The 24,266-nt window shown below is 37.7% G+C and overlaps 3 protein-coding genes across 9 annotated transcripts in view; 1 reads left to right on the top strand and 2 right to left on the bottom strand.

Moving 5' to 3' along the window:
* Positions 1 to 1,844: 1,844 nt before the first annotated feature.
* LOC119084855 (glutamate decarboxylase-like) lies at positions 1,845 to 3,941 on the bottom strand. Of its 2 annotated transcripts, none has more exons than XM_037194989.1 (3): positions 3,822 to 3,941; positions 2,992 to 3,730; positions 1,845 to 2,922 (listed from the first exon to the last, which is right to left on the bottom strand). In XM_037194989.1, exons 2-3 carry the CDS (start codon positions 3,650 to 3,652, stop codon positions 2,006 to 2,008), a joined length of 1,578 nt encoding a protein of 525 aa, XP_037050884.1. In that variant the 5' UTR covers positions 3,653 to 3,730; positions 3,822 to 3,941; the 3' UTR covers positions 1,845 to 2,005. The 2 variants fall into 2 exon arrangements, with proteins under 2 accessions (XP_037050884.1, XP_037050883.1); XM_037194988.1 differs by having other exon boundaries at positions 2,992 to 3,759.
* Positions 3,942 to 8,266: 4,325 nt separating this feature from the next.
* On the top strand, positions 8,267 to 10,974 carry LOC119084850 (L-gulonolactone oxidase-like). Its single transcript, XM_037194968.1, has 8 exons — positions 8,267 to 8,321; positions 8,365 to 8,463; positions 8,527 to 9,035; positions 9,284 to 9,598; positions 9,659 to 9,875; positions 9,971 to 10,217; positions 10,272 to 10,380; positions 10,449 to 10,974. Exons 2-8 carry the CDS (start codon positions 8,378 to 8,380, stop codon positions 10,763 to 10,765), a joined length of 1,800 nt encoding a protein of 599 aa, XP_037050863.1. The 5' UTR covers positions 8,267 to 8,321; positions 8,365 to 8,377; the 3' UTR covers positions 10,766 to 10,974.
* LOC119084847 overlaps positions 10,849 to 24,266 on the bottom strand; it is a 28,911-nt gene continuing 15,493 nt past the window's right edge. For all 6 annotated transcript variants that reach the window (XM_037194961.1, XM_037194959.1, XM_037194962.1 and 3 more), the window contains 5 exons: positions 12,791 to 12,974; positions 12,598 to 12,727; positions 12,393 to 12,533; positions 11,311 to 11,529; positions 10,849 to 11,247 (listed from right to left, as the gene is read on the bottom strand). In XM_037194961.1, the coding sequence (XP_037050856.1) occupies positions 11,003 to 11,247; positions 11,311 to 11,529; positions 12,393 to 12,533; positions 12,598 to 12,727; positions 12,791 to 12,974 (919 nt within the window). In that variant the 3' untranslated portion in view covers positions 10,849 to 11,002. The remainder of the gene's footprint in view (positions 11,248 to 11,310; positions 11,530 to 12,392; positions 12,534 to 12,597; positions 12,728 to 12,790; positions 12,975 to 24,266) is intronic.

The following is a 24,266-nucleotide window of genomic DNA, read 5'->3' on the forward strand; positions in this document are numbered from 1 at the left end:
ATTAAAAAAAATATAGGAAATTCGTTGAAAATGTCTCACGTTGTTTTCTAAAGCAACGACACCAAACTTCTTTTACGAATATCTCTAAGGCCACCAAACTGTTATAGCCCATCTTCGAACTAAACCTCAGGAATTTGATTCTTTGTTGATTTAAAAAGGTTTTTGGAAATCCGTTGAGAATTACTTGAGTTATCGTGCTACGAGCGACAAACACATTTAAGGTTTTTGGTCTACACTCATGTATATTTTCAATCACAGGATAGGGAACATTTTATGTTACATACATTTTCAAGTGTCAAAGACCCTGACTTTGAGTCAAAGAAATAAACGTAGTAGATGTTGGAAATTTTTGATAGAATTTTTGTTTCTTTTGGATTACTTTAAGTAAGGTCAACATGATTTTTATTGTGTGGAAATCTGGATTCACAGGTGGGAATTCGGGGGGCGCAGGTGGGAAAATTCCCACCTGCGATGTTCCTTAGTTTAGTCCCTGGTTAAAACATTCACGTGGTTTTAATAAAATTCGGCATTTTCATATCTAAAGAACACTTTATTTTAAGAATAAGACAAACATACTTTTGACCACAATGTAAACGGCCTTATAGTCGCTGTCACATCATAGATCAAGGTGCTGTTGAAACGAGGTAGAACAGGTTTTTAGACCCGTACGAAGTTCTGGGGTCTTATAGGTTTACGCATACGTTTGTAACACGTCGAATTGGACTCCCTGAGTAAGGGGAAACCTATTGTGGTTGTATAGAGATGCCAAATCCGCGAAAAAAAAGTCCGTCCGTCTGTCTGTGGGTTCTCTAACTTGAGTAAAACGCATCCGATTTTGAAAAAAAAATAATTCCCGTTTGGTAATGTCAAAAGACAGGCTAAGTTCGAAGATGGGTGATTTCGGAACGACCTCTTCGGAGCTGTGGCCCAATAAGTGCTTTACGGTTTTTCGAAGATATCTCCGGACATTTAAACGTTACACTTGTAAGTGATACGTCAAATAATAGGTATTTACAACCGATCGACAAAAAAAAAGTTTATGGAAATCGGATGACCGACTCGTGAGTTAGACCCCTTGGTGTGGAACAGGCACAGGGCGGCAAGCAGTTTTTGCTTGTAGGTCGGCCGAATTTGAACATATTTCGTCTGTTTTAGCTTTATTAGATAGGTATTGACCGTACCAATCAGGGAAAAATATGAAAATATATTCACCGGAGCGTGAGCTGGGTCTTCTTGGAGTGAGCCTTTATCTGTCTACTCGGCCGTACAGTGAATGTGGAGTATTTTGTCAACATCTCGAGTAAATTTTGACCGAATTTCATGAATTGTTTGAAAGGTATTAACGAATGTAAAGCGTCGGTACTATTTTCGGTTTCCTAACAAAATGGCTGCCGGCGGCCATATTGGATTTTATTAAAAGTGATATAAAGTGGGAAAAATGGTACTTAGAGAGTTTCTGTTAACATGGAAATAATGTGTTAAGTGTGAGGGGTTTCAGGGATTCCATATGTGGACATCTATATATACCTATATACAGCTATGTTGAGCAATATACAGGCATATAGAGCTGTATAATAGCATATTTCTCTGTGAAATGTTTATTTACAGTGAAATATAGGTAAATATAGCGGTATATAGCTGTTTAAGTAGGAATTTATGAAAGTTGACTTCGTACGGGGCTGTCTATATTGCCTCCGGCAATTTATTTGTATATGCTAACAAGGAAAAGAGTGGATAATGCAAGTGATTTAAAAGGAAGAATAGTTTTTCAGCAGAGAAGAAAATGAAGTAAGAGAAATGAAGAGTTTCACATTAAAGGCTTTTGATACGAATAGGTGTTTCGTACGGGTCGGCGTTAGCTATGTTTTTTTTTGGGATGTGCCATCCTAAGAAGAATAAGAAATTAATTTCTCACACTTTCCTGCTTGTCACAATTAATTGTACTAAAAGAGTCACCTTGTTCGATAGAAGATCGAAGGCCTCGTCCGAATGTTTAACAAATGGTTTAGCAAATGGTATGCCCGGTATGATGTTCATTATTTTTAAATTTTTTTGCACCACCATTGCTGTTTCTAGCTTCTTTGTTTGATTGAATATTTTTTGCTACCCTTTCACCATGTTGTTGCGATCGTCGATGCTGGTGTGCGTCATCCCGAGCTGCTTTTAACGTTTCAACCAAATCCTGGTGTCCATGCTGATCGGCCAAACGAATCAGCACGAGTCGAATATCCTCGATAAGAAGCGAAGCTGTGTTGGAGGTGAACGTTTCTCGTACGACAATTCTGCAAACGGTAATATCGCTGGCATTGGCAGCTAGACTATAGACAGGTATAATCCAACCACGCTCCCTCAATGATCGGACTAAAGCCTTTTCATTGAACTTTAAATTTTTCGTTGGATTCAGTGAGAATGCGACCATCGGCAAGGAAGGCTTGTCATTTTGACTGCGAATGATAAACAGTCCTTCACTCATTGACATCAACGATTCGGCTAAATATTTTCCATTGTCCACTGATAGACTCATAATTCGTTTGTAACCTTCGACGCCTAAGCGGATAAATTGATAGTATTGCCCGATAACGGTGGCAGCAGAACGTGAGAAATTGAGAGTGAATGTTGGTTCATCGACTCCCAAGTAGTTGACGTGGAAGATCAAGTCGTCAGGAAGATCTTCCTTACGACGCCATATGACCCAGCCCAAACCCGGTAGTACTAGTCCGTATTTGTGACCGCTCGTGTTAATCGATCGAACTTGCTCCAATCTGAAATCCCAATCGACAGTGGGATACACGAACGGAGCAATCATGGCACCGGACGCACCGTCAACGTGAATAGGAATATCGAGTCCCTTTTCATCCTTCAGTTTCAACAATGCACCGTTCAATGCCTTGATGTCATCAAACTCGCCAGTCAGGGTCGTACCTTTTAAGTTTGAAAATGGGTCAAAATTCAAAATTATTGTTTTTTTCTTCTGTTTCTTTAATTGATTACCGAGGATGGCAAGTACGCCGCATGTGTTTTCATCGCATCGGCTAATCACTTGGTCGATGTCGAGTGTGTAACGATCCTCTTCTAACGGAATAATTCGAGCATCGATATCGAAGTATCGACACAGTTTTAGGACACTGACGTGAACGGCAGCACTAAATATCAAATTGCATCGAGTTGTTATTTCATCTGGCAACTTTCCTTGTTTTGCAGCCTGTGCTGATCGCCAGCGCCATTTAAGTGCTAGTCCGGCCAACATAATTGCTTCACTTGAACCGACAGTGGCCGTTCCAACCGCTCCACCTTCGTAATCGTTATCGTTCGTAGGTGCGTGAAACAAATTTGCCAAAATATTGACGCATCGATCCTGAATTTCACTAGTATGTCCATACTGGCTCGTGTCGACCAGATTCTTATTCAAATTTGCAATCATCAAACCGTGACATTCTTGGTCGACTTCCGTCGTGACAAATGAAGCCAAGTTCAGATCGGGATTGCCATCCAGTTTCAGTTCATTTCGAATGATGGAAGACGCTGCCTGTTCACTCATTGCTCGTGCAGGCATGTGGAATTTGGGGATGTCTCTGTTGACATCGATAAAGCGAGCCAGGTGAGTGATTGTTGTTTTGGCACTTGAGCCCGGTACATGGCTCGATAGAGACATGGAATTGACGAGAAAAGCGTACTCTAGCGATTGTGTGTGAAGAAATAGTTTTGTTTATCTCGTTTGGCAGTCACTTGGCTGTGATGATCATGGAAAATTTTGGAAAACTGAAATCAATCAACGTTACGCTGTCGACTTAACTACAATGACTCACTTCATATATAGTCACTTTAGAACTCTCTCAACTGCACGTAATAAACACCGACAAAACAAAAAACAAACATCAGTTGTTATGAAGAGTATAGTGTGTTGTCATTTAGATGCGCAGTGTTGCGCGATTTTTAGAAATCATGTCCGGAGCGATAGCGGAGGACTTGACGCAGTCTAACTTCCAAAAAAAGAACGAAGAAATTTTTTTGAGACGCGGCAACTATATATAGGCGAGAATTTAAGTTTCTTTCCTTTGGCCTGTATCACCACAAATCCTATTCTATCTTATTCGCGCTTCAAATACGAGCAAAACGAGCTCTCACTCGACTATGTAGGTTTAAAATTGACGGAGATACATCGTTTTGAAATTGGTCACTTTTCATACAAAATACACCAAATTGACTTTTCCCAAACAATCAAAATCTTTCAACTTACTCTGTATGTTTCTATCTATCTATCTGTCTATCTATCGACGGTCGATCTCGGAAACTAGTCAATCTCCATGAAATTTTGCAGGAACCTCAGGGTGGGCATAAAAATGAAAATGTGATACGCCATTACCCCAGGAAAAACCAGAATTTTGTTTTATTGGCCTCGAAGTGGTTTTTGAGTGTGGTTTTCGAGGGTCGGGAACGCGTTTTCGGCTGTAGCTTAGCTGTATTGAAACCTACAGAGGCGTGCGACCCATCAAATGAAAGGTATTCGTAACACGATTCGAACAAAAAAATAATTATAAAAATCGGGGCAGATTCGTTTGAGATTGAGTGATTAGAGTGACCAAATTTTGAGCTACTCGAGGAAATGGGTGGGTCAATTAGGGTTTTAGAGTTATTTTGTGAATGGTGACAGATAGAGAGTTACTTTCTTCGGCAAATGTCGAAAAATGTCGAAAGTTGGAAATGGCTGGGTCATTTGGGGTTTTGGAGATATTTCTTGAATGGTGGCAGATAGAGAATTACTTTCTTCGTCAAATTTTCAAATTTCGTCAAATTTTCGATTTTCGTCAAATTTTCAAATTTCGTCAAATTTTCAAATTTCGTCAAATTTTCAAATTTCGTCAAATTTTCGAATTTCGTCAAATTTTCGATTTTCGTCAAATTTTCGATTTTCGTCAAATTTTCAAATTTCGTCAAATTTTCAAATTTCGTCAAATTTTCGAATTTCGTCAAATTTTCGTGACCAATGAAGTTGACGCTTTCAGCTTCGTTACGCAAAAACTAGATTTTACACCCAATTTTAGTTCAAACAAGGTGGCTTAGTTTTTCTCATCATCTGCCAAATAATTTTTACCAAAAAAATATTTGACTGGAAACAACCAAAATTTTACCAAAAAAATCTGCGTCGCATGTGGCAGATAAATTTTCTTGCTGGTCTGTTCCTGAACATTTGCCACTTTGCGACGCAGATTTTTTTGGGAAAATTTTGGTTGTTTCAAGTCTAAATTTTTTTTGGTAAAAATTATTTGGCAGATGATGAGAAAAACTAAGCCAGCTTGTTTGAACTAAAATTGGGTGTAAATTTTAATTTTTGCGTAACGAAGCTGAAAGCGTCAACTCTAGCGATATCATTAATTTTAGAGATTGTATTTCAAACACTGCGTCACACTTTTCTCGAAGAGATTTTTGTTGGGATACGTAATTTTTGCAGCCGTGTTTCGGTTCGGTAATTAGCCATTGCGGTCTGGTAGAAAATAAAAAAAAAATCACAAAATGACAATATTTATTGCTGAGAATTTTCATTTTAATTTTGAATATCATTTCATTAATTGGAAACCATTGTTCGAAACATTAACGAGCTATTGAATGAAGAGAGTCCCTTTACTCCCTTTACTTTCTTTCGGATCATATCGAAAAACACGTTTCGGGCATTCTGATAGTGATGGTACATCCACTGTTACTTTCTTCATCGATTACTACGTATAAATAATTTTCCGTTCGACAAACTTTTATCTTTTTGTAAGGCTGAAAAAATTGAAAATAATAAATATTTGGAAGAAGTATTGTTTCTGATATCGAAACACCACCAGATGGTGGATGTGTCATTAATTGGTGGACCGACCAAATAAATGCATCCGTTGACTACACCAACATCAGCATAATTATTGATAAAATTATGAAAGCGGGGTGATTTACAGTCTGAATTAAAGCGTGGCGACTCCCAAGACGCTGTTCTAAAATTGTATCGGCAAAAGATAAATCAGGCTTCACAAAATCAGTGCTAAATTAAACTTTGTCTACTCTAATGTCAAAATATTCATAATTGGTAACTCTGTTTCAGTGTCTAAGCGGAGCAAGCGGAGTAGATTTACACACTGACATATCCACTGATTTTACATATTGTAGTCGAACCTGCACTCAATTCACGGATTCTATTGGTAGTTACGATGTGTTTTTGCATAAAATTAATGAAGATGAAATAATGAATAGAATTGCATTAATTTGTGGTCATTTTGACAAACCGATTACAGTAGATAAAGCCTTGTTGCTAACACGTTAGTAAATGAGAGTGTGAGCACACACAACGCACTTCAAGCAAAAGTGGTACTGTAAATAGGGTACTGAAACTTGACAGTGCTCCATACAAAATTTTACACTGTAAAAAGAGTGGGGATAAAATTTCATACAAAATAGTACTCTATTTGGCAGCTGTCATTAATAGCACTTTTGCTTGAAGTGCGTTGGCACACAACGTGTTGTCCAACTTGCTTCGCTCTTATCGGCAATCTCATATCTAGTTCATAAAACAATCCCACTTACTAACTAGTAGCAAAATAGCTATCAATTCTAAAATGGTAGCAAATTATGCATGAGAGTCGTATGTATGCAATAAATATGATAAACGCACCTTTTAAGACATCATCTAACTTTTTCCGATTAATAACCCTGAGCGACGGTTTTCTTTCAATTACAGTTAAGTCGCATCGCATTCTGTATTGCAAGAGTTTTCAATTGATACACATTCACAGAGAGATGCTAATATGACGACTGGGACGTCGTTTCGAATATGGTACTATTTCCCAAGGCTATAAACTTTGGGGAGGTCACGCAGATACAGATACGCGGGTGACACACCACACTTGATCATAACATGGCAGATTTCATACAAAAATTCACCTACTGTGATGATTGTCATCGCCGTGATGGTGTGGTGATTTTTTTTGTATGTAAAATCATCAGACGTGGTGTGTTCCCGCGTATATAATAAAATGGCGGTCTGCGTGACCTCCCCAAAGTTTACAGCCTTGCTATTTCCTGACTATTGTACAAAGGTTGGTAATCAGAGAAATGATAAGTTGGTACGCCTGTGGCGAGATAGAAGGAGAACATGTTGGCTCCTATGGCAGAGAATGTGATAGAATTGCATACAAATTACCAACTTATCATTTTTCTGTTGGTAATGGAACATTCTTACTGTGATCATAATATATGAAAGAGTGATATATGCGAGAAAGTTGAATATTCGTGGCACAAAAAAACCTGTGTTGGTAAGAATGATTTTGAGATCTCGCGTAGTTCATTCAACTATGAAATTTAACAAGTAGCTGAAAATCAGTGTGACCAACTGAGGTTCTCTTGGCCTATGTTTTTCTTCTAAATGTCGTATATATTTTCATTACACCAACTACGAAAGTTGTAATTTTCGCTTCCCGAATGAGATGCGAAAGTATAAAAATTCAACTCTCAGTTAGCCACGACATCACAAGAGGTGCGAAAATACTTTCGCCTCCCAACAGAGGAGCGAAAGTACTTTCGCCCCTCAAACGAGGATGCGAAAGTAAATGACAGCAACAACATGTGTTCCGTCTGGTGTCGTTGTGATCACTGTGATTGTTGTGATAGAAAAGAACGTTGCCAATAATTTATAAATTTTTCTTTTACCAGGGGGCTGCCGCCCCCTGGACCCCCGCATATTTCAGCTTATTTCGGTAAATTTCATCAGTTGAAACATTATAAGGAAGCTCAAATTACAATTTTCGTAGTTGTTGTAATGAAAAGTTGTGTGGATCACATGGCACGACGTGAAAAAATTCAACCTGTGCCATTGCCGCCCTGGCCTTCGGCCACGGGCTGCAAACTTCGCACACGGTTGAATTTTTTTACTTTCGTCCCTTGTGATCCAAATAACCAATGATGTGATATCGGGTTACTCAAAAATATCGAAAAAACATCGAAAAAATTGAAAGATTACTGATGGTAATGGAATGTCATTTGAGAGGTTATAAACGGAGGAAGCGTATTTTTTCACCGGGGTGAAAACTATATTTCGAAATTTTTGACTAACGGGCATTTTGCTGGAACCGCGCTCATTTTTCGATATCAGTCAGTGACTTAAAGGTAATATTAGGGGCAATAAAAGAATTGATTATTTGACAAGGAAGCGCATGATGCACCAAAGACAGGAAGATAAGATAAAGACCGAAGCATGCACATGGATGAAAGTTGATAAAAGGTATTCGACATTACATCAACGTTAACAGTCTGTTGATAACTCGCGGCACAGTAAATCTTTTGTACAATTGAACGAAACATTTTTGTGTATGCAGTCGATCTGTTAAACTGTATAAGCCGCAGAAAAATGAAATTCCATTCAAATCTGGATCTTTACCTGATTGGCATGTTCAGTCTATGCCTGGTCCAACCGCTGGTTACACAAATTACACGGTACAATACTCAAATACCACAGAAAAGCCGACAAATGTTTTTGTCTTAATTCCCTAATTTTAGTCCTAGCCAAGGTCCCAACTACTACTCTTCCTACATTCGTCATGCAGTGTGCCGTGCAACGGATCCCATCAAGTATCCAAAAACTGTTGAAGACATTGTTGCTATTGTCAACGAAGCAATCGACCGTGGCGTTAAAGTAAAGGCTTTCGGCCAACGTCACTCAATAACCGACGTTATTTGTACCGACGGCATACCGATCGATATGCGATCGTTCAAATCAGTTGAAATGAATGCAGACGAAACAAGCACATTCGGTGCAGGAGTGACTGTGCAGGAAGCCGGAGATTTTCTGTTACAACACAAGCGGGCACTTAAAGTTCTTCCGGCTTATGGCAATATTACGCTAGCCGGAGCAATCGGAACTGGAGCACATGGCTCTAGCATAAAGTTTCATTCATCGCTGTCGGCTCAGGTCGCCCGAATGACCATCGTAAATGGTCTCGGTAAAGTGATGGTGATTTCGAGCCGCGAAGATTTGCGTTCGTTTAAAGTACATCTCGGTCTTCTTGGTAATTATGAACGAGGGCGGGAAAATAAAGAAATTTTTACGAAAATTCTACCAGCATTTCCGCTTGGAAGGAATCAACGCACTTCAAGAAATAGTGATCCAAATACTATTTTGTATGAAATTGTTTTTTTTACAGTGTTAGACAGTTGTTTGGTACACTGTCCAGTTTCAGTACCCTATTTGGAGTATGACTCATGCTTGAAGTGCGTTGAGGGAATTCATTTTTCACACTGTTACTCTCGCCAACAGGTATTATCGTCGACGTAACACTAAATACCGTTCCATTATACAAATTAAAAAGTCACACCGCTGTCGCATCCGACGAGGTACTTACCAATGGTGAAGCAATTGGATGGGCAAAAGCGTCAGATCAACTGACTCTGTATTGGTTTCCATCAATTTCTGAGATTGTTATCAGCAATATGTCTGTTGTACCGGCGGAGACAGTGGGCGACATTAAGTTATTTATGTCTACCACATTTGAATCAAATGTGCTGAACACAATATACAAGGAGAGTGCTTTCAATTTGTCTGCCAGTGATTGCACGGCTGCATCTACACTTGGTAATACGAGAAGTTTTGACAAATTTCCATTTTGTTGTTCTAATGACGAAAATGTTGAAGGGAAGAAAATGCTGCACTTCTTGGATATGCGGTTTAGGACTCAATTGTCTCCCGACACAGTCTGTGAACGGCAGACACCAACCAACGATACCGAAACAAATCCCATTGTTGGCTACCCACATGACCTTCTCTCCGCAGTTTGTGGTGAGGACGATAAAATATCAGCCTGTGCGTGGTCTCATCCACAACCATATTCTACAGAAACGTTGGACAGTGAGTAAGTGCTCTTTGGTAGTGAGGATTTGTATTGTGGAGTGGTGTAGTGACTACCACTCAACCAACGTATGTAATCGTTCCCGTGTTGTCTAATAGATTTGATTTTCCGCTCGATGATATGCCGGAAGTTGTTCGTACGATAAAGGACATTGTCGAGAAAACTTCGACAGCTTTCCCTGCTTATGGGATAATTTTACGATTTTCGAATGAAAGCGACATTTACATGTCGACATCGTATAAGAGGCCCTCTTGTCATTTGGAATTCCAACTCTGGAAGAGGTCAGACTTCTACAATGAAGCGTCGGGAAATTTAGCTGGCTATCAGACAATACTGCAAGCATTGGTAAGAGAGAGCGGCCGAGACGAATTCCGGGTGTCCTAAATAACGTTTTCTTAGTCGAAACAGTTCAACGCTCGATCGCACTGGGCCAAAAGTGGGCTGGTGTATCACAGCAGTTCGATACTCGATAAAAAATTGAATTCGTTTGCTCGTCAACGCTTCATCGGTGGGTATTTTAGCAAAACCAAAAATTTCTCACAGTCGTCTCATTTAACAAGCTCGACAAATTTGCAGCCGCTATGCAAAAGTACGATCCCAACGGGATTTTCCTGAACAATTTCGGGCGCCGCCTAATGAACAAGGATACCGAAATTGATTTCGATCCCTTAACGACACGATGCGCTCTGCTAGACAATTGTTTCTGCTCCAACAGCTCGGATTGCGGAGGGCAGCAAAATTGTACGTCAATTTCCGGATACAATTATCCCGTTTGCCAAACGAGAAACATTGTTGCAACACAATTTGAACGACACGACTATCCGGCCACTTTCGAAGTTGGACATTGGTTTTTTAACAGCTTTCCACCGTTGGTTCGCTCATTGACCTGTTAAAATTCCCAAAAATATTCCCTAGGTCAGGTGTCGGGCACGCTGATCTTCTTCACCTTTCCCAACGACAGAAAAACGATGTTAAGTGCTGAGCGTTCACATTCCATGCAATTTTAATGAGAGAATTCTTACAAACCTAAAGCGTTTACAATTCAAAAACTTAAAACTAAAATTAACAAATGCATCAATAAAAGGCGTTATCACAACCATCATGGGCCTCAATTTATGTTAAATTTCCATTCACTCGTTGCTAGACTTCCGTCGTAATGGCACTTTCGGTGGAGCTTCAAATTCATCGACTGTGGCAACATACTTTTTAGCCGCATAGAGGCTGGCGTACTTATTGATCAATTGATGATTATTCGCCGGTGTAATTTCAACCGTGGGAACGGCATCCATGCTGCAGTGCAGATCCGGTGAATCGGTTTCGGCAACCAATTTTGGACGGTAAAATGGTAGGATGTTTCGGAGCTTCGACACTAAGCCTGTAAGAATGATGAGCATGTCATGATTGGTCAGCATTTTGGAGGGTAATGTGCTGATAATACCGTCTTTACGCGGATCTGAAGCCTTATATGGCATAACCTTTTCAACAGCAATCTTGTCTCGCTTGACTAGTTCTTTCCTGAGATATGCACTCTGTTGCAATGAATTGCGTTTTTTAATCAATTCACCCAATGCGTCGGCACAGAATATGCGACAACAGAACCGTGCCCATTGTTGTGGAGTTAGGCCGCGTACAGAGTCTTTTTCGAATGGTGATGCGTCTGTTAGAATTAGACAACAAAATATTCTATTAAAATATGAGGACTGAGCTGCCGTTATTTGCGTCTCTTATTTGCGCCTTTGTTTAAATTTTTCGCTAAGTCCCTCGTGCAAATTACGGCAATGAGGACGTCCCCTGATTTCAACTGTTTTTGGTTTATCAACACTTTGTCATCCCCGCAATATGTGTTAAATTAATTAAAAATTAACCCTGTCAAGACCGCGTTCATCCCATACGACCATTTAACCCTTCACATACGGTACGTATAAAGATGGAGTCTGTAAGAATCCTTTCAAATGGCCAGCCACGAATTTTCGGAAAGTGTTGGAAAGTGCAGGAAATTTTTGACGATGAAAAAGTAACTTAAGGGAGAATGTTTCCAAGAGAGAGAATTTCACAATTTCTGGAAATAATCTGACCTGATCCGTAGTGAGACTTAACTCAAACGATAAATTTGCTGAGGTCGAAAACACGCGAAAATTGGAATATCTTTCGGTGATCGACTTTACAACCGCATGCTGTAACAGTACACTAACATACATTCGATGTATGAACTATCTGTCAAAGGTTTGGTCATTGTCAAGTCATTTTTTTACGTAAAATGTTCGCCATACAAATATTCCAATTTTAAGGTGAGTAGGCAGTTCGTGAAATATGCTTGGAAAAGAGACCTAGGTCAAAAGGAATGACATAAAATTTGGTTCAGTCATCTGTCAAAGGTTTTTTTACTGCATGCTGTAGACCTGATGTAAACTTTCTCTCTTTCCGGTCATTTTGCATGGCCTCACGAACTGTGTACTCCGCCCTTACTATATTATCAACAATGGAAACATGGAAGAAGGAGAATAATTACTTAATTATTACTTGCTAACATTAACCGTTTGGCACAATCGGTTCGGCCCTGTATGGCGGCCTTCATTAGCGGCGTCATTCCGAATATATTTTTGGCATCAATTTTCAAACTGCGACTGCGTGTGATCAGCATGTTAATCATTTCCGACAGACCTGGAAATGAAAATCATTTTTTGTTGGGTGACACGCTCACAATATCGGAGGAAAAAACAATTACCGGCTTCGGCAGCAAAATGTAACGGTGTATTTCCGTCTTTGTCAGCCTTATTGACATCGATGCCTTGTTGTTTCAGTAGGAAATCCAGAACTTTTGTCAGAGATGTTGCACAGATGTATGATATTGCGGTCTGAATGTAAAATTTAAAATGTTTTCGTACACCAAAATGGTACATTATGTTATAATGATCTACCCTGCCATTCTGGTCAACGGAATTAAGATCACTCGTCGAAATACCGATCTGTTCAATACTGCACATGACTTGCATCAATTCGTCCTTGTCTGCATTTTTGCATGCTCTAATTAGGGATGTGACTAGCGGAGTTTTTTCGATATTCATTATTCGTTTACGATAGTTGGACGATAGAAGACTGAAACTGAAAGCAAAATGAAAAATAAAAATTAAATTTGGAAAAAAAGGTAACCGGGAAATACGTCGAAGAAGACGATGTATTCTCTCTGATTCAAAGAAATAATTTTTTTTTAGCGAGACATCGACACAACAAGAACAGAGTGCAACAAATTTGAAACAAATCGTAAAGGGTAGTACATAGTTCGCGAGACCGTGTAAAATGCATGAAAAATTTCAAAAACAAAAGCGTTTACACGACAAATATTTGACAGATGACTCATACAACAGGCTAGTTTTCAAGCATTCTTCACGAACTGTGTGCTCACCTTAAGGAAATATTTAACTCTAGTTACACATCGTCGCCATACTTCTATAATAGAGAGTCAGTGGTGCGTTCGAACAATGTAGCGCGTGAAGCCAATGCCATAATAAAATTTACAAAAGTTTACATCAAATTAATAATAAACTAAACATTTAATCAATTTTAAATCTTTGGCACGTCGTTGTGAGACTGTGAATATTGTGTCAAACAATTTTTTTCGTTTTATTACAAATAAAATTTAATTGAAAAAGCGAAAATATGCGAAATTTGTGTTTGTTTACTTTGCAGTGATTTCGTATCAGAGGTTTTTGTATCGATCATTATGAGTTGGTTGGAGGCTTTGCGTTTGATCGAAGGAAAACGATTTCGTAAATAATCGTGAATATAGACACATCTGAGGTTGAGATAGGCCTTAACATGAACAACATCTTCCTTAAACTTAAACACCCTTCAAAACTTAAACCAAGACCTAAATCTTTATAATGTTTCGTTGCAACATTTTGAGAAATTATGTTATGCGTAAAATGCATCTTCCATTAATTGGTTAATATCAACGCACTTCAAGCAAAAGTGCTATTAATGACATCTGCCAAATAGAGTACTTTTTTGTATGAAATTTCATCCTTACTCTTTTTACAGTGTAAAATTTTGTATGTAGCACTGTCAGGTTTCAGTACCCTATTTAGAGTACCTGTTTTGCTTGAAGTGCGTTGTTAATATGCGTTTTAAAAATTCCACATTCTGTCATTTAACTTTGTTTCTATCCACGCCATTAGTCGTATAAATTTATACGTCAGAGAGAGCTTTTTTCTCCTTTGTTACGATCTGTCAGTTTTTCTATTTTGCCATTTTGTATGGAAATGAAAACTAAAATTGAGATATCTTTGCTGTTTTAAGTGGTTTTTCATATTTTTTTGGACCAAAATGTTTTAAAATGTGTTTGGAATCGATTGACATTAACAAAATAATAAAATAGAAAAAAATATTTTCACACAATCTGTTAATGCCAATCGATTCCAAACACGTTTTAAAACATTTTGGTCCAAAAAATATGAAAAACAACTTAAAACAGCAAAGATATCTCAATTTTAGTTTTCATTTCCATACTAAATCGCAACATAGCTAACGCCGACCCGTACGAAACACCTATTCGTATCAAAAGCCTTTACTGTGAAACTCTTCATTTCTTTTACTTCATTCTCTACTGAACAGCTATTCGCGCTATAAAATCACTTGCATTATCCACTCTTTGCCTTGCTATCATATACAACTAAATTGCCGGAGGCAATATAGACAGCCCCGTACGAAGTCAAATTTCATAAATTCCTATTTAAACAGCTATATACCGCTATATTTACCTATATTTCACTGTAAATAAACATTTCACAGAGGAATATGCTATTATATAGCTCTATATGCCTGTATATAGCTCAATATAGCTGTATATAGGTATATATAGATGTCCGTATATGGAATCCCTGAAACCCCTCACACTTAACACATTATTTCCATGTTAACAGAAACTCTCTAAGCATCATTTTTCCCACTTTATATCACTTTTAATAAAATCCAATATAGCCGCCGGCAGCCATTTTGTTAGAAGACCGGAAATAGTACCGACGCTTTACATTCGTTAATACCTTTCAAACAAAAAAAAATTCATGAAATTCGGTCAAAATTTACTCGAGATATTGTCAAAATACACCACGTTCACTGTACTTCCGAGTAGCCAGATAAGAGCTCACTCCAAGAGACCTAGCTCACGCTCCGGAGAACATAATTTCATAAATTTTTTTTCCCTGATTGGTACGGTCAATACCTATCTAATAAAGCTAAAACAGACGAAATATGTTCAAATGTGGCCGACCTACAAGCAAAAACTGCTTGCCGCCCTGTGCCTGTTCCACACCAAGGGGTCTAACTCACGAGTCGGTCATCCGATTTCCATAAACTTTTTTTTTGTCGATCGGTATTGTAAATACCTTTTATTTGACGTATCACTTACAAGTTTAACGTTTAAATGTCCGGAGATATCTTCGAAAAACCGTAAAGCACTTATTGGGCCACAGCTCGGGAGGGGTCGATCCAAAATCACTCATCTTCGAACTTAGCCTGTCTTTTGACATTACCAAACGGAAAAAAAAGAATTTTCAAAATCGGATGCGTTTTACTCAAGTTATCGTGCAGACAGACGGACAGACGGACAGACGGACATTTTTTTTTTCGCGGATTTGGCATCTCTAGACAACCACAATAGGTTTCCCCTTACTCAGGGAGTCCAATTCGACGTGTTACAAACGTATGCGTAAACCTATAAGACCCCAGTACTTCGTACGGGTCTAAAAACTGACAGATCGTAACAAAGGAGAAAAAAGCTCTCTCTGATGTATAAATTTATACGACTAATGGCGTGGATTTACTTGCCTCATGTCGGACTGTTCAATTTTGAAAATAAATAAAAACAAGAACTCTGCTGAGGGAGATGAGGGAATCTTTCACTATTAAATATGAGTTAACAGTCGATGTGAATGGCCGTAGTTTTTAGCTTTCGTTCATATTTTTAAGAAAATCAACTCAAATCACAATAAAAGAGTGATATCGCCAAAACTACAGGTGATAGGGGAACAAGCGGTCTTCGATTTTAATGAGTGACAGCTCGTTGGATTCGTCTTTCAATTCTAGAGAATCTTTCATTTTTTCGGATAATTTTTTATTTTCGGTGTAATTTATTCGGCCAAAAGTGAAGTCATATCAGAGGGTACCGAAAACAGTTTTTCGGTAATAACTCAAGAAATAATTATTTTAAATTGTAGTAATATTGTACGAATGTCGGCCTTGGAAAGACCTACAGGTAGAGTATATGCACTGGTTGGCGGAAGTGCATCCACGAGAACTATGACTAAAAATATAGTATTTGTAGAGAAAATCGGTATCGCTCAATTTGTTCCAAAATCAATTTATTTTTGCCAAATTAATTTTGGATTTTGGATTTTGGAACAAATTGAGCGATACCGATTTTCTCTACAAATATTTATAATACGCTCATCGATTTACAATTAAAAATATAGTAAATGTTCGGAGAATTTAAAATAATTATTTCTCGAGTTATTGCCGAAAAACCTTTTTTCGGTGCCCTCTGATATGACTTCACTTTTGAACGCTTTGCACCGAAAATAAAAAATTATTCGAAAAAATGAAAGATACGCATTCTCTGAAATTGAAAGGCGAACCCAACTAGCTACCATTAAAATCGGAGAACCATTGTTCCCAAAGTTAATAAAATCACCTGAAGTTTTGGCGATATCACTCATGAGTACGTTGAGTAGATTTTTCATTTTTATATTCTGAGATATGTAACGTTTTATGGCTTCTTTCGTTATATGATTCAACTCATAACTAAGACGCTATTAGGCCCTGGTTCTATCGGTACCTTATCAACAGCCTAAATCTAAATTGTAAATCAATGCAATCCTCCTTGAAGTGAAGATTCTCAATTCGTTGTAGTATATAATGCATGCATACCGCATCGACGACAGCCACCTTGATATTTTATCTCCTGCAAGCTGATATTTCATACATTACGCGTTTATGCATATAAACACAAACACATACATAACCACAGCCTATACGATTGGATAATTCACACATAACCCACCTAGGGTAAATTTACTTTCCGACTACATATTTAAAAAAAAAAAATCGCCGAACGGCGGAAGCGAACACGGGACCAGCAGCATATCAACCAAACATGCTGACCACTACGCCAACAAATCACATAACGCGATGCAATTGGTGTCGGTAGTGGTTCGTTAGTCACTTCTACAGCGATCAAATAATCAGAGTAGTCGGAATGATGTGATTTGAACGAAATGTTGAGGTGGATAGTATATGTGTGTGAGTAAGTAAATAAAGGATTCTCTGTATGATGTTTTTTTTGTTGTGAATGCGTTTTAAAACAACATGCTTAATTAATTAATTTTAAATCCAAATTTTTGTGGTTATTTCGCTAATGTATGAAATATCAGCTTGCAGGAGATAAAACATTGTTCTACCTTGGTGTATATTTCTCGAATCACTTCTTATGTACAATTGTATATACACTCGCTGGCGCTCGTTATATACAATTGTACATACGAAGTTATTCTCGAAATATACACCAAGGTAGAAAATGTACTATTATCGTAACTTTATGTTTTACGTGTACGCATGATAGCAATTAACGACGATTTTATATTCGAACTGTGCTGCAAGAGCATCCACATTAACATTCCATTGATTGCTGCTAAACAGTCAAACTGAATTTTAATTATGAGTTTCACGGTTATCAAATTTGTCATTAACATGCGGTTAGACGTGACTTAAAGATTTCAAGAGTAGAAACGTTTTTGTTTTGCGATTTTAGGTAACAGGAAACAGACGAGCGCACCTTTTATTGTACTGGTGAATTACTTTGGTTGATGATCCTAACGTAATATTTAGTTTTCTGTCGGCATTTTCTTGGGTTCTGCAAAATATACACAACGAAAACCACTCCACTTGTTTAACACTTCAAACTGTCTAAACCATGAGCGAATAGTTTCAATTGGCAGACGGAATTTGAAAGACAAAGTTAAACTGAATTGGGTCGAATATTCTATTAGCAGTAGAAATGTTGACCGACGACCGACTCGACGACATAGAATGCAGTTGGTGCTTGTGGTTAACGAAATTCCTCGGCGATTGTGCAAACTAAAATTACCTTCCGCACAAAAAATTCAACGAAATTATGTTACGAAACGCATTAGTACTGAAATTACTTAGACAATGCACAAATGTGCAGCTGCAGCATACCAACTGCACATATGGATATGGCACCGGCACGTAACCAGAAATAGGTTTTCACGTGAATTTTTCTTTTTCTTTTTACGCAATGACTGAGCAAATAAATAAATAGAATCGAATCGACACATGTATGGTGTGTACATACGTGGCTTCAATTCATAGGAACATTCGATGGAAAAGATCAAGTATAACAGTAATGTACATATGTTGAGGGATAAAAAGTTGAAAAATAGAGTTCTCGTGTGCATTTTGTTCATCCGAGGCGAAGCCGAGGAAAATAAACACACGAAAATGAGACTTTTTTATCCCGAGTTATGTAACGGATTTTACTTTACTAGTGAGGTAAAGTGGCTATTCCCTCACTAGTGAAAACCTTTTCCCTCGCTCGTAAAGTAATATATATTACATGCTACATGAATCGAAAACCGTACTTTCCATTTTCAAGCACGTTTTTCGAGGCCATCAGCATGTAAAATCCATTACATAATTCTGGATAAAAATGAAGTCTCGTTTTCGTGTGTGTTGTTGATCCGAGGCGAAGCCGAAAACAAAAACTCTATTTTTCATCTTTTCAACACGCAGTTATAAAATACTCTCTGAAAAAACAATCGTACTCTATCTGGCAGCTGTCGACTATGATTACTTCTTAACTTAATAAATATGTTGAGCGAATCAAAGGCCTCGGACTCAGCATTGCTCCTAGCACGAACATAAAAAATGTTCGGAGGCTGATGAAATCACAGAAGGCACTGCGTTTATTTTGTAAAGACAGATGATTTATTTTCGTTGCATGAGTTAAAACATACAAAACAAGCAATCCTAATCGGCTGCTCTGATTAGAGGTGAGTGGGCATACCTAATTTTTATGCCCGCCCTGCCCAAAGCCCAATAATTTAAAAAAAGCATGCCCACGGCGCAGCCCATGCCCAAGAATCTTAAAAAGCATGCCCACTGCCCAGCCCATGCCCAAGGCCCACATAGAAAATTTTCGCTAAAAATGTGAAAATTGTCAATCTGAAGCGAAACCGATGTTGACAGCGCAGTTGGAAACACGATTTTATGTGCGATAGCTGTTTTAAAATTCCTTGAATGAATATTACATCGTACGGAAAGTCTAGACTGCACTTAAGACTTAAGTTTGTGGGATCACATATTTTTGAAAAGTGCCCATGCTGTGCCCTATGCCCACGAAATTGTAAAGTGTCCATGCCCATGTCCCGTGGGCATGGCCATGGGCGTGGGCAGCCCACTTTTATGGGCAGCCCACTCACCTCTAGCTTTGATCACTGAAGACCTCAAATTTGACACTTGTCAATTCAGTGTTAATGCTGGGAGCAGTGCTGTGCTTGGATAATAGGAGGAATTGCAAATCATTCATGGTTAAGTGGTTCTCAGTGAATTTTTTTTTGAAAAATACTGCTTATCACATCAGCTCTGGGTAAGTCACCTTTCAGAATGTTAATGTAAATTACTTTATTTCCTGTCCCATGCGAAATTTGACCATTACATATCAATTTTCTCCGTGAAACCCCACTGCGAAAGTTGAACTTAGTCATTGTCAAAAGTGAAAAGTAAAATGTCTTCGTGTAAACGATTACTATTTGTTTAGTGTTGATGACAGACAGACTAGAGATTGCTTAAACTTGAGAAAATCGATTCATGAGGTGGACTAGAACCGTGTTCCAATCTCAATTGTATAGTGATGTGCGCAACAGTATTTTCAGTTGAAATCGGAATTTTTCTCGGTGTAGTTCGGTATGTCGGTACAACTATGGCAAAGAATAATAAACTTTCGAATAATAAATTTACCCAATCAACTGAAAAAATCAACACAATTAAAATAAATCATTTTTCGTTCGCCCATGCTGTGCAACTATTTTTAACCAGTTGAGAAAACTTGTAAAAACAAAAAAAAAATTGTTAGTTCGATTCATTACGTTTATTGTTTGCGCCATTGGAAAATACATATTCATAAAGGAAAAAGCTCAGTATCCTACACAGATAACATCTACTCATTTTCGCATCATAATTTTATTCAAAACCAAATCGTTACGACGGCAAGCGCAATGTAATGGCCTGAGTTCTATTTTCAGAAAACTGTTCATTATTTTTGTAGCATAATTTTCAATATAAAATCGAAATGTTGGCAATTACCAGAGAGCAGAAACCAAATAATATTCAATTACGTTCGACTGGAGGATAATATCCAATTTAATGTTTATTGTTTATATCACATTGTAGCGTAAAACAAACAATTATCATAACATCGACTGCTTAACAGACGTCTCTATAGGAAACCTCCATTGGCCTGCAGAGGCGCCACAATTTTTTGTTTCAGCACTATAGGTAAATCCTCTTAACTAACGCTCAAATGTAATAGATTTTCGTATAAATCTAGTACGTCTTAGAATCACTAATGTCAGCGCTCCGTTTTTTAGTGAATCAGTCAAGTTTATCTGATAAAGATCAACGGAATTCCATAGTAGTGAAGTTGGTTCACCAAAAAATGGAGCGTCGACATTTGCGATTTTACGACATTTACCTCATTTGAACGAAAGTTTCCAAATATCTCAGTTCCCTTCGAATCGATGCAATGGATGAAAGTTGTAAGAAAGACTAAAGAGTCGAGGGGATGAATTGACATTTGACAGCTGTACTCGGTTGGCTTTTGATTACTTTCGTTGATTAAAAAGCTAAGGTGATCACGGAAATTGATCAAAAGCGAACCGTTTACAGCTGTCAAATGTCAATTCATTCCCATAGACCATCCAGCCTTTTTTTTACAACTTATAAGGTCTTTTCTATAAACAAGAACCACCAGCGTTATATCCTTTTGTGAAGGAGTGAAATATGCGAATGAGTGGGACAAAAGAACCTGTGCTGGTAACACTACAGCGTCTCACACAATTTTGGCATGCAAATAGTTCAAAATCAGTGTTACACATGTTCTTTTAGACTACGTTTTACTTCTACATGCCGTATATCTATCTCCTACAACATAATAGCTGTAAACACGAACTTTGACAACCCGAACCACGATAATTTGATCCATAGCAACGTCGCCCACGAGATGATTCATACAAATATGGCAACGTGGCCTACGTGATTTACATATATTATTGAGGTTATAGTTCTATGGACCAAATTTGACAATTCATACAGCCTTGGAACAAACCTATTATAGTGAAATGCTCTTGGGGAACTAAGGGTCAAATGTAAAAGATTTTCGTATAATTCTAGTACATTTCTATTACATTTCATTTTGTTACATGAAATTACTGATGTCAGCGCTCTATTTTTTGGGAGCCAACTTCGCAGCTATGACATTTCATGGAAAAAAAGTGAAACTACCTATATCCCCAGAAAATAGAGCGCAAAGAATGAAGTACTGAACAAAATTTTATGGCGCCTTTACAGGCCAACCGAGGCTTCCTATATTGTGATATCAACGCCATATTGTCGAATATAGTCGGAAGCGTTGGTAGAGCTTTCATGAAATCTATGCTTTCTCGCTTTCTCGTTTCATTATGCTTCTAACCATCAACAATTACCATCCGTTTTGTTTAAGTATTTTGGATCTTCCACAGTCTAGTAATCCAGCACAAGCGATAGTATTTTTCGTACCAAGACAGGAAATGACGATTTTTTCAGCACCAGCTCCAGCACCAGCTCGCTTCGCTCGTAAGGAAAACTTAGGACGTGTGCTGAAAATAGTATGTTACATACCAAGGATCAAAAAGGTGTGTTTTAGACCCAGGTGGTCCACCGTGGTCTAAAACACACCTTTTTGATCCGTGGTTTGTATACTATTTTTCTTCCTGGAGTACCAAAGACACATTCCGAACAAAACATAACAACAAAACTGAACAACATACCGGTGCAAAAGCATTCCATATTAATGCCGAAAGTAATCCGTATGAATGCCTAAAGAAGTCCGTTCCGTGTGCATGTATTCTCACAAATGTCGAAAAATAAGCAATATGTAGGAATGCCGAAAGCAGTCCGTATGAATGCTGAAAGCAATCCTTATGAATGCATTGTCACAAAACACTAAAAACATTACATTCGCGTACATACAACAACTTGACACATTTGGGAAAGAATAAAGATAGGATCGAAAATGGCATAAGCGGGAATGAAAATTGAGAGAAAATAGTAGGGGAGAATGTTGCTCTTTCGGTACTAAATTTGGTGAGTGAATGTGACGGTTTTGGTACTACAGGAAGAAAAATCCATTTCCTGTCGAGGTACGAAAAACGTTTTGTGCATCGGACAACTGAAATATACAAAACACATCAATTCACTTGAAAACATACACACTTCACATTCACCATATTAAATTTAATCAATCGTATAGTCATAGAAAAATTCATGTAATTCTTTTCCCGCACTATAAATCGTAAAGAAATGAAGTTTTTTCCCGCACGATATATAGTTCGGGAAAAACTGACATTTCTTAATGAAAAATCATGGCAAAATAGGTCGTATTTCAGTTGTGGGATGCACAAAATATTTTAAGGACATCTCGCCCGCTGAGAAATGTTTGACTTTTTAACTTGAATTTTCAAAACAACGATATGCTTCCAAGCAAGTCATGCAAGCATCGAGATCTATAATAGACAAGTAGTCAGCCAGTAGTGTTTGTTTGATTCCTGTTTCCCCATGGTTTTGGTTATAGAATTGCACAGATTCGCAACATCTTTTGTTTATAGCATTAACAGTCATTCATAATGTGCAGTAGGTTTGGTGAATTCGATTCAAGACGAGGCCGGGACCAATATCCCCGATCACCGAGTTCGGTAGAACAACAAGTAAAAGTGAATTTTTGTGTCGCATTTTTTACACAAAATTCCACGAAGGAATGACCTTCCCCCGTCGTTATAATTAGCACGGTCTTAATTTATTGATTACTGTAATGAAGATGTGTTAAGTCATTAAATCGGTTTATTGTTGTATTTTTTACGGCGTTTAAAATTGTTCACATCATTCACCGTCAAAAGTTGGGTGTTTTGTTTAGGTGAGATTTTATTTCAGTTAAAAGAAGAAGAAAAAACTCAGATCAGTATGGTACGGTACATACTAGCTGCACCACAATTGCCTTTAAAGTTGTATCAACTTACTGCAAATGCGTACTGTTTTTGTAAGTTTTTTTTTTGTTTATGTAGGAAGAGCAATGAATGTCGAAAGCTTTTAACATTGTCGAGACTGTTTAATTACGTTTGGCTGGCTAGCCTAAAATTTAAAAAATCTGCGGAACAGATCAGCAAGAAAATTTATCTGCCACATGCGACGCAGATTTTTTTGGTAAAATTTTGGTTGTTTTCAGTCAAATTTTTTTTTGGTAAAAATTATTTGGCAGATGATGAGAAAAACTAAGCCAGCTTGTTTGAACTAAAATTGGATGTAAAATTTAATTTTTGCGTAACGAAGCTGAAAGCGTCAACTCTAGCGATATCATTCATTTTAGAAATTGTATTTCAAAGACTGCGTCACACTTTTCTCGAAGAGATTTTTGTTGGGATATCAGTCGTTTTAGAAGTGTAGTCAACACTGCTTTTTATAACAGTTTACAGTTTTAATTCAAAATTTTTACGAAAATCGAAAATTTGACGAAATTCGAAAATTTGACGAAATTCGAAAATTTGACGAAATTCGAAAATTTGACGAAATTCTAAAATTTGACGAAATTTGACGAAATTCGAAAATTTGACGAAATTCGAAAATTTGACGAAATTTGACGAAATTCGAAAATTTGACGAAATTTGACGAAATTCGAAAATTTGACGAAATTTGACGAAATTCGAAAATTTGGCGAAATTTGACGAAATTCGAAAATTTGACGAAATTTGACGAAATTCGAAAATTTGACGAAATTTGAAAATTTGACGAAATTTGACGAAATTCGAAAATTTGACGAAGAAATATCTCCAAAACCCCAATTGACCCACCCATTTCCAACTTTCGACATTTTTCACATATGTTCTCTGTTCTACTCGTAAAACTCTGAGACTTTGCCGAAGAAAGTAATTCTCTATCTCTCATAACCCAAAAAAATATTAGTCCTTTCATCCTACGCTCGAGTAGCTCAAAATTTGGTCACTCTAATCACTCTAGCTCAAACGAATCTGCCCCGATTTTTTTAATTATTTTGTTCGAATCGTGTTACGAATACCT

The sequence above is a fragment of the Bradysia coprophila genome, unplaced genomic scaffold, assembly GCF_014529535.1.
Source record: "Bradysia coprophila strain Holo2 unplaced genomic scaffold, BU_Bcop_v1 contig_94, whole genome shotgun sequence".
Taxonomy (NCBI): Eukaryota; Metazoa; Arthropoda; class Insecta; order Diptera; family Sciaridae; genus Bradysia; species Bradysia coprophila.

Bases quoted from the DNA above. Each gene is read 5' to 3' on its own strand.
- LOC119084850 (XM_037194968.1), top strand. From the start codon at position 8,378: ATGAAATTCCATTCAAATCTGGATCTTTACCTGATTGGCATGTTCAGT. The intron at 9,876-9,970 runs GTAAGTGCTCTT...GTTGTCTAATAG, and splicing joins ACAGAAACGTTGGACAGTGA to ATTTGATTTTCCGCTCGATG. The intron at 10,381-10,448 runs GTGGGTATTTTA...ACAAATTTGCAG, and splicing joins TGCTCGTCAACGCTTCATCG to CCGCTATGCAAAAGTACGAT.
- LOC119084855 (XM_037194989.1), bottom strand. From the start codon at position 3,652: ATGTCTCTATCGAGCCATGTACCGGGCTCAAGTGCCAAAACAACAATC. The intron at 2,923-2,991 runs GTAATCAATTAA...CAAACTTAAAAG, and splicing joins CGGCGTACTTGCCATCCTCG to GTACGACCCTGACTGGCGAG.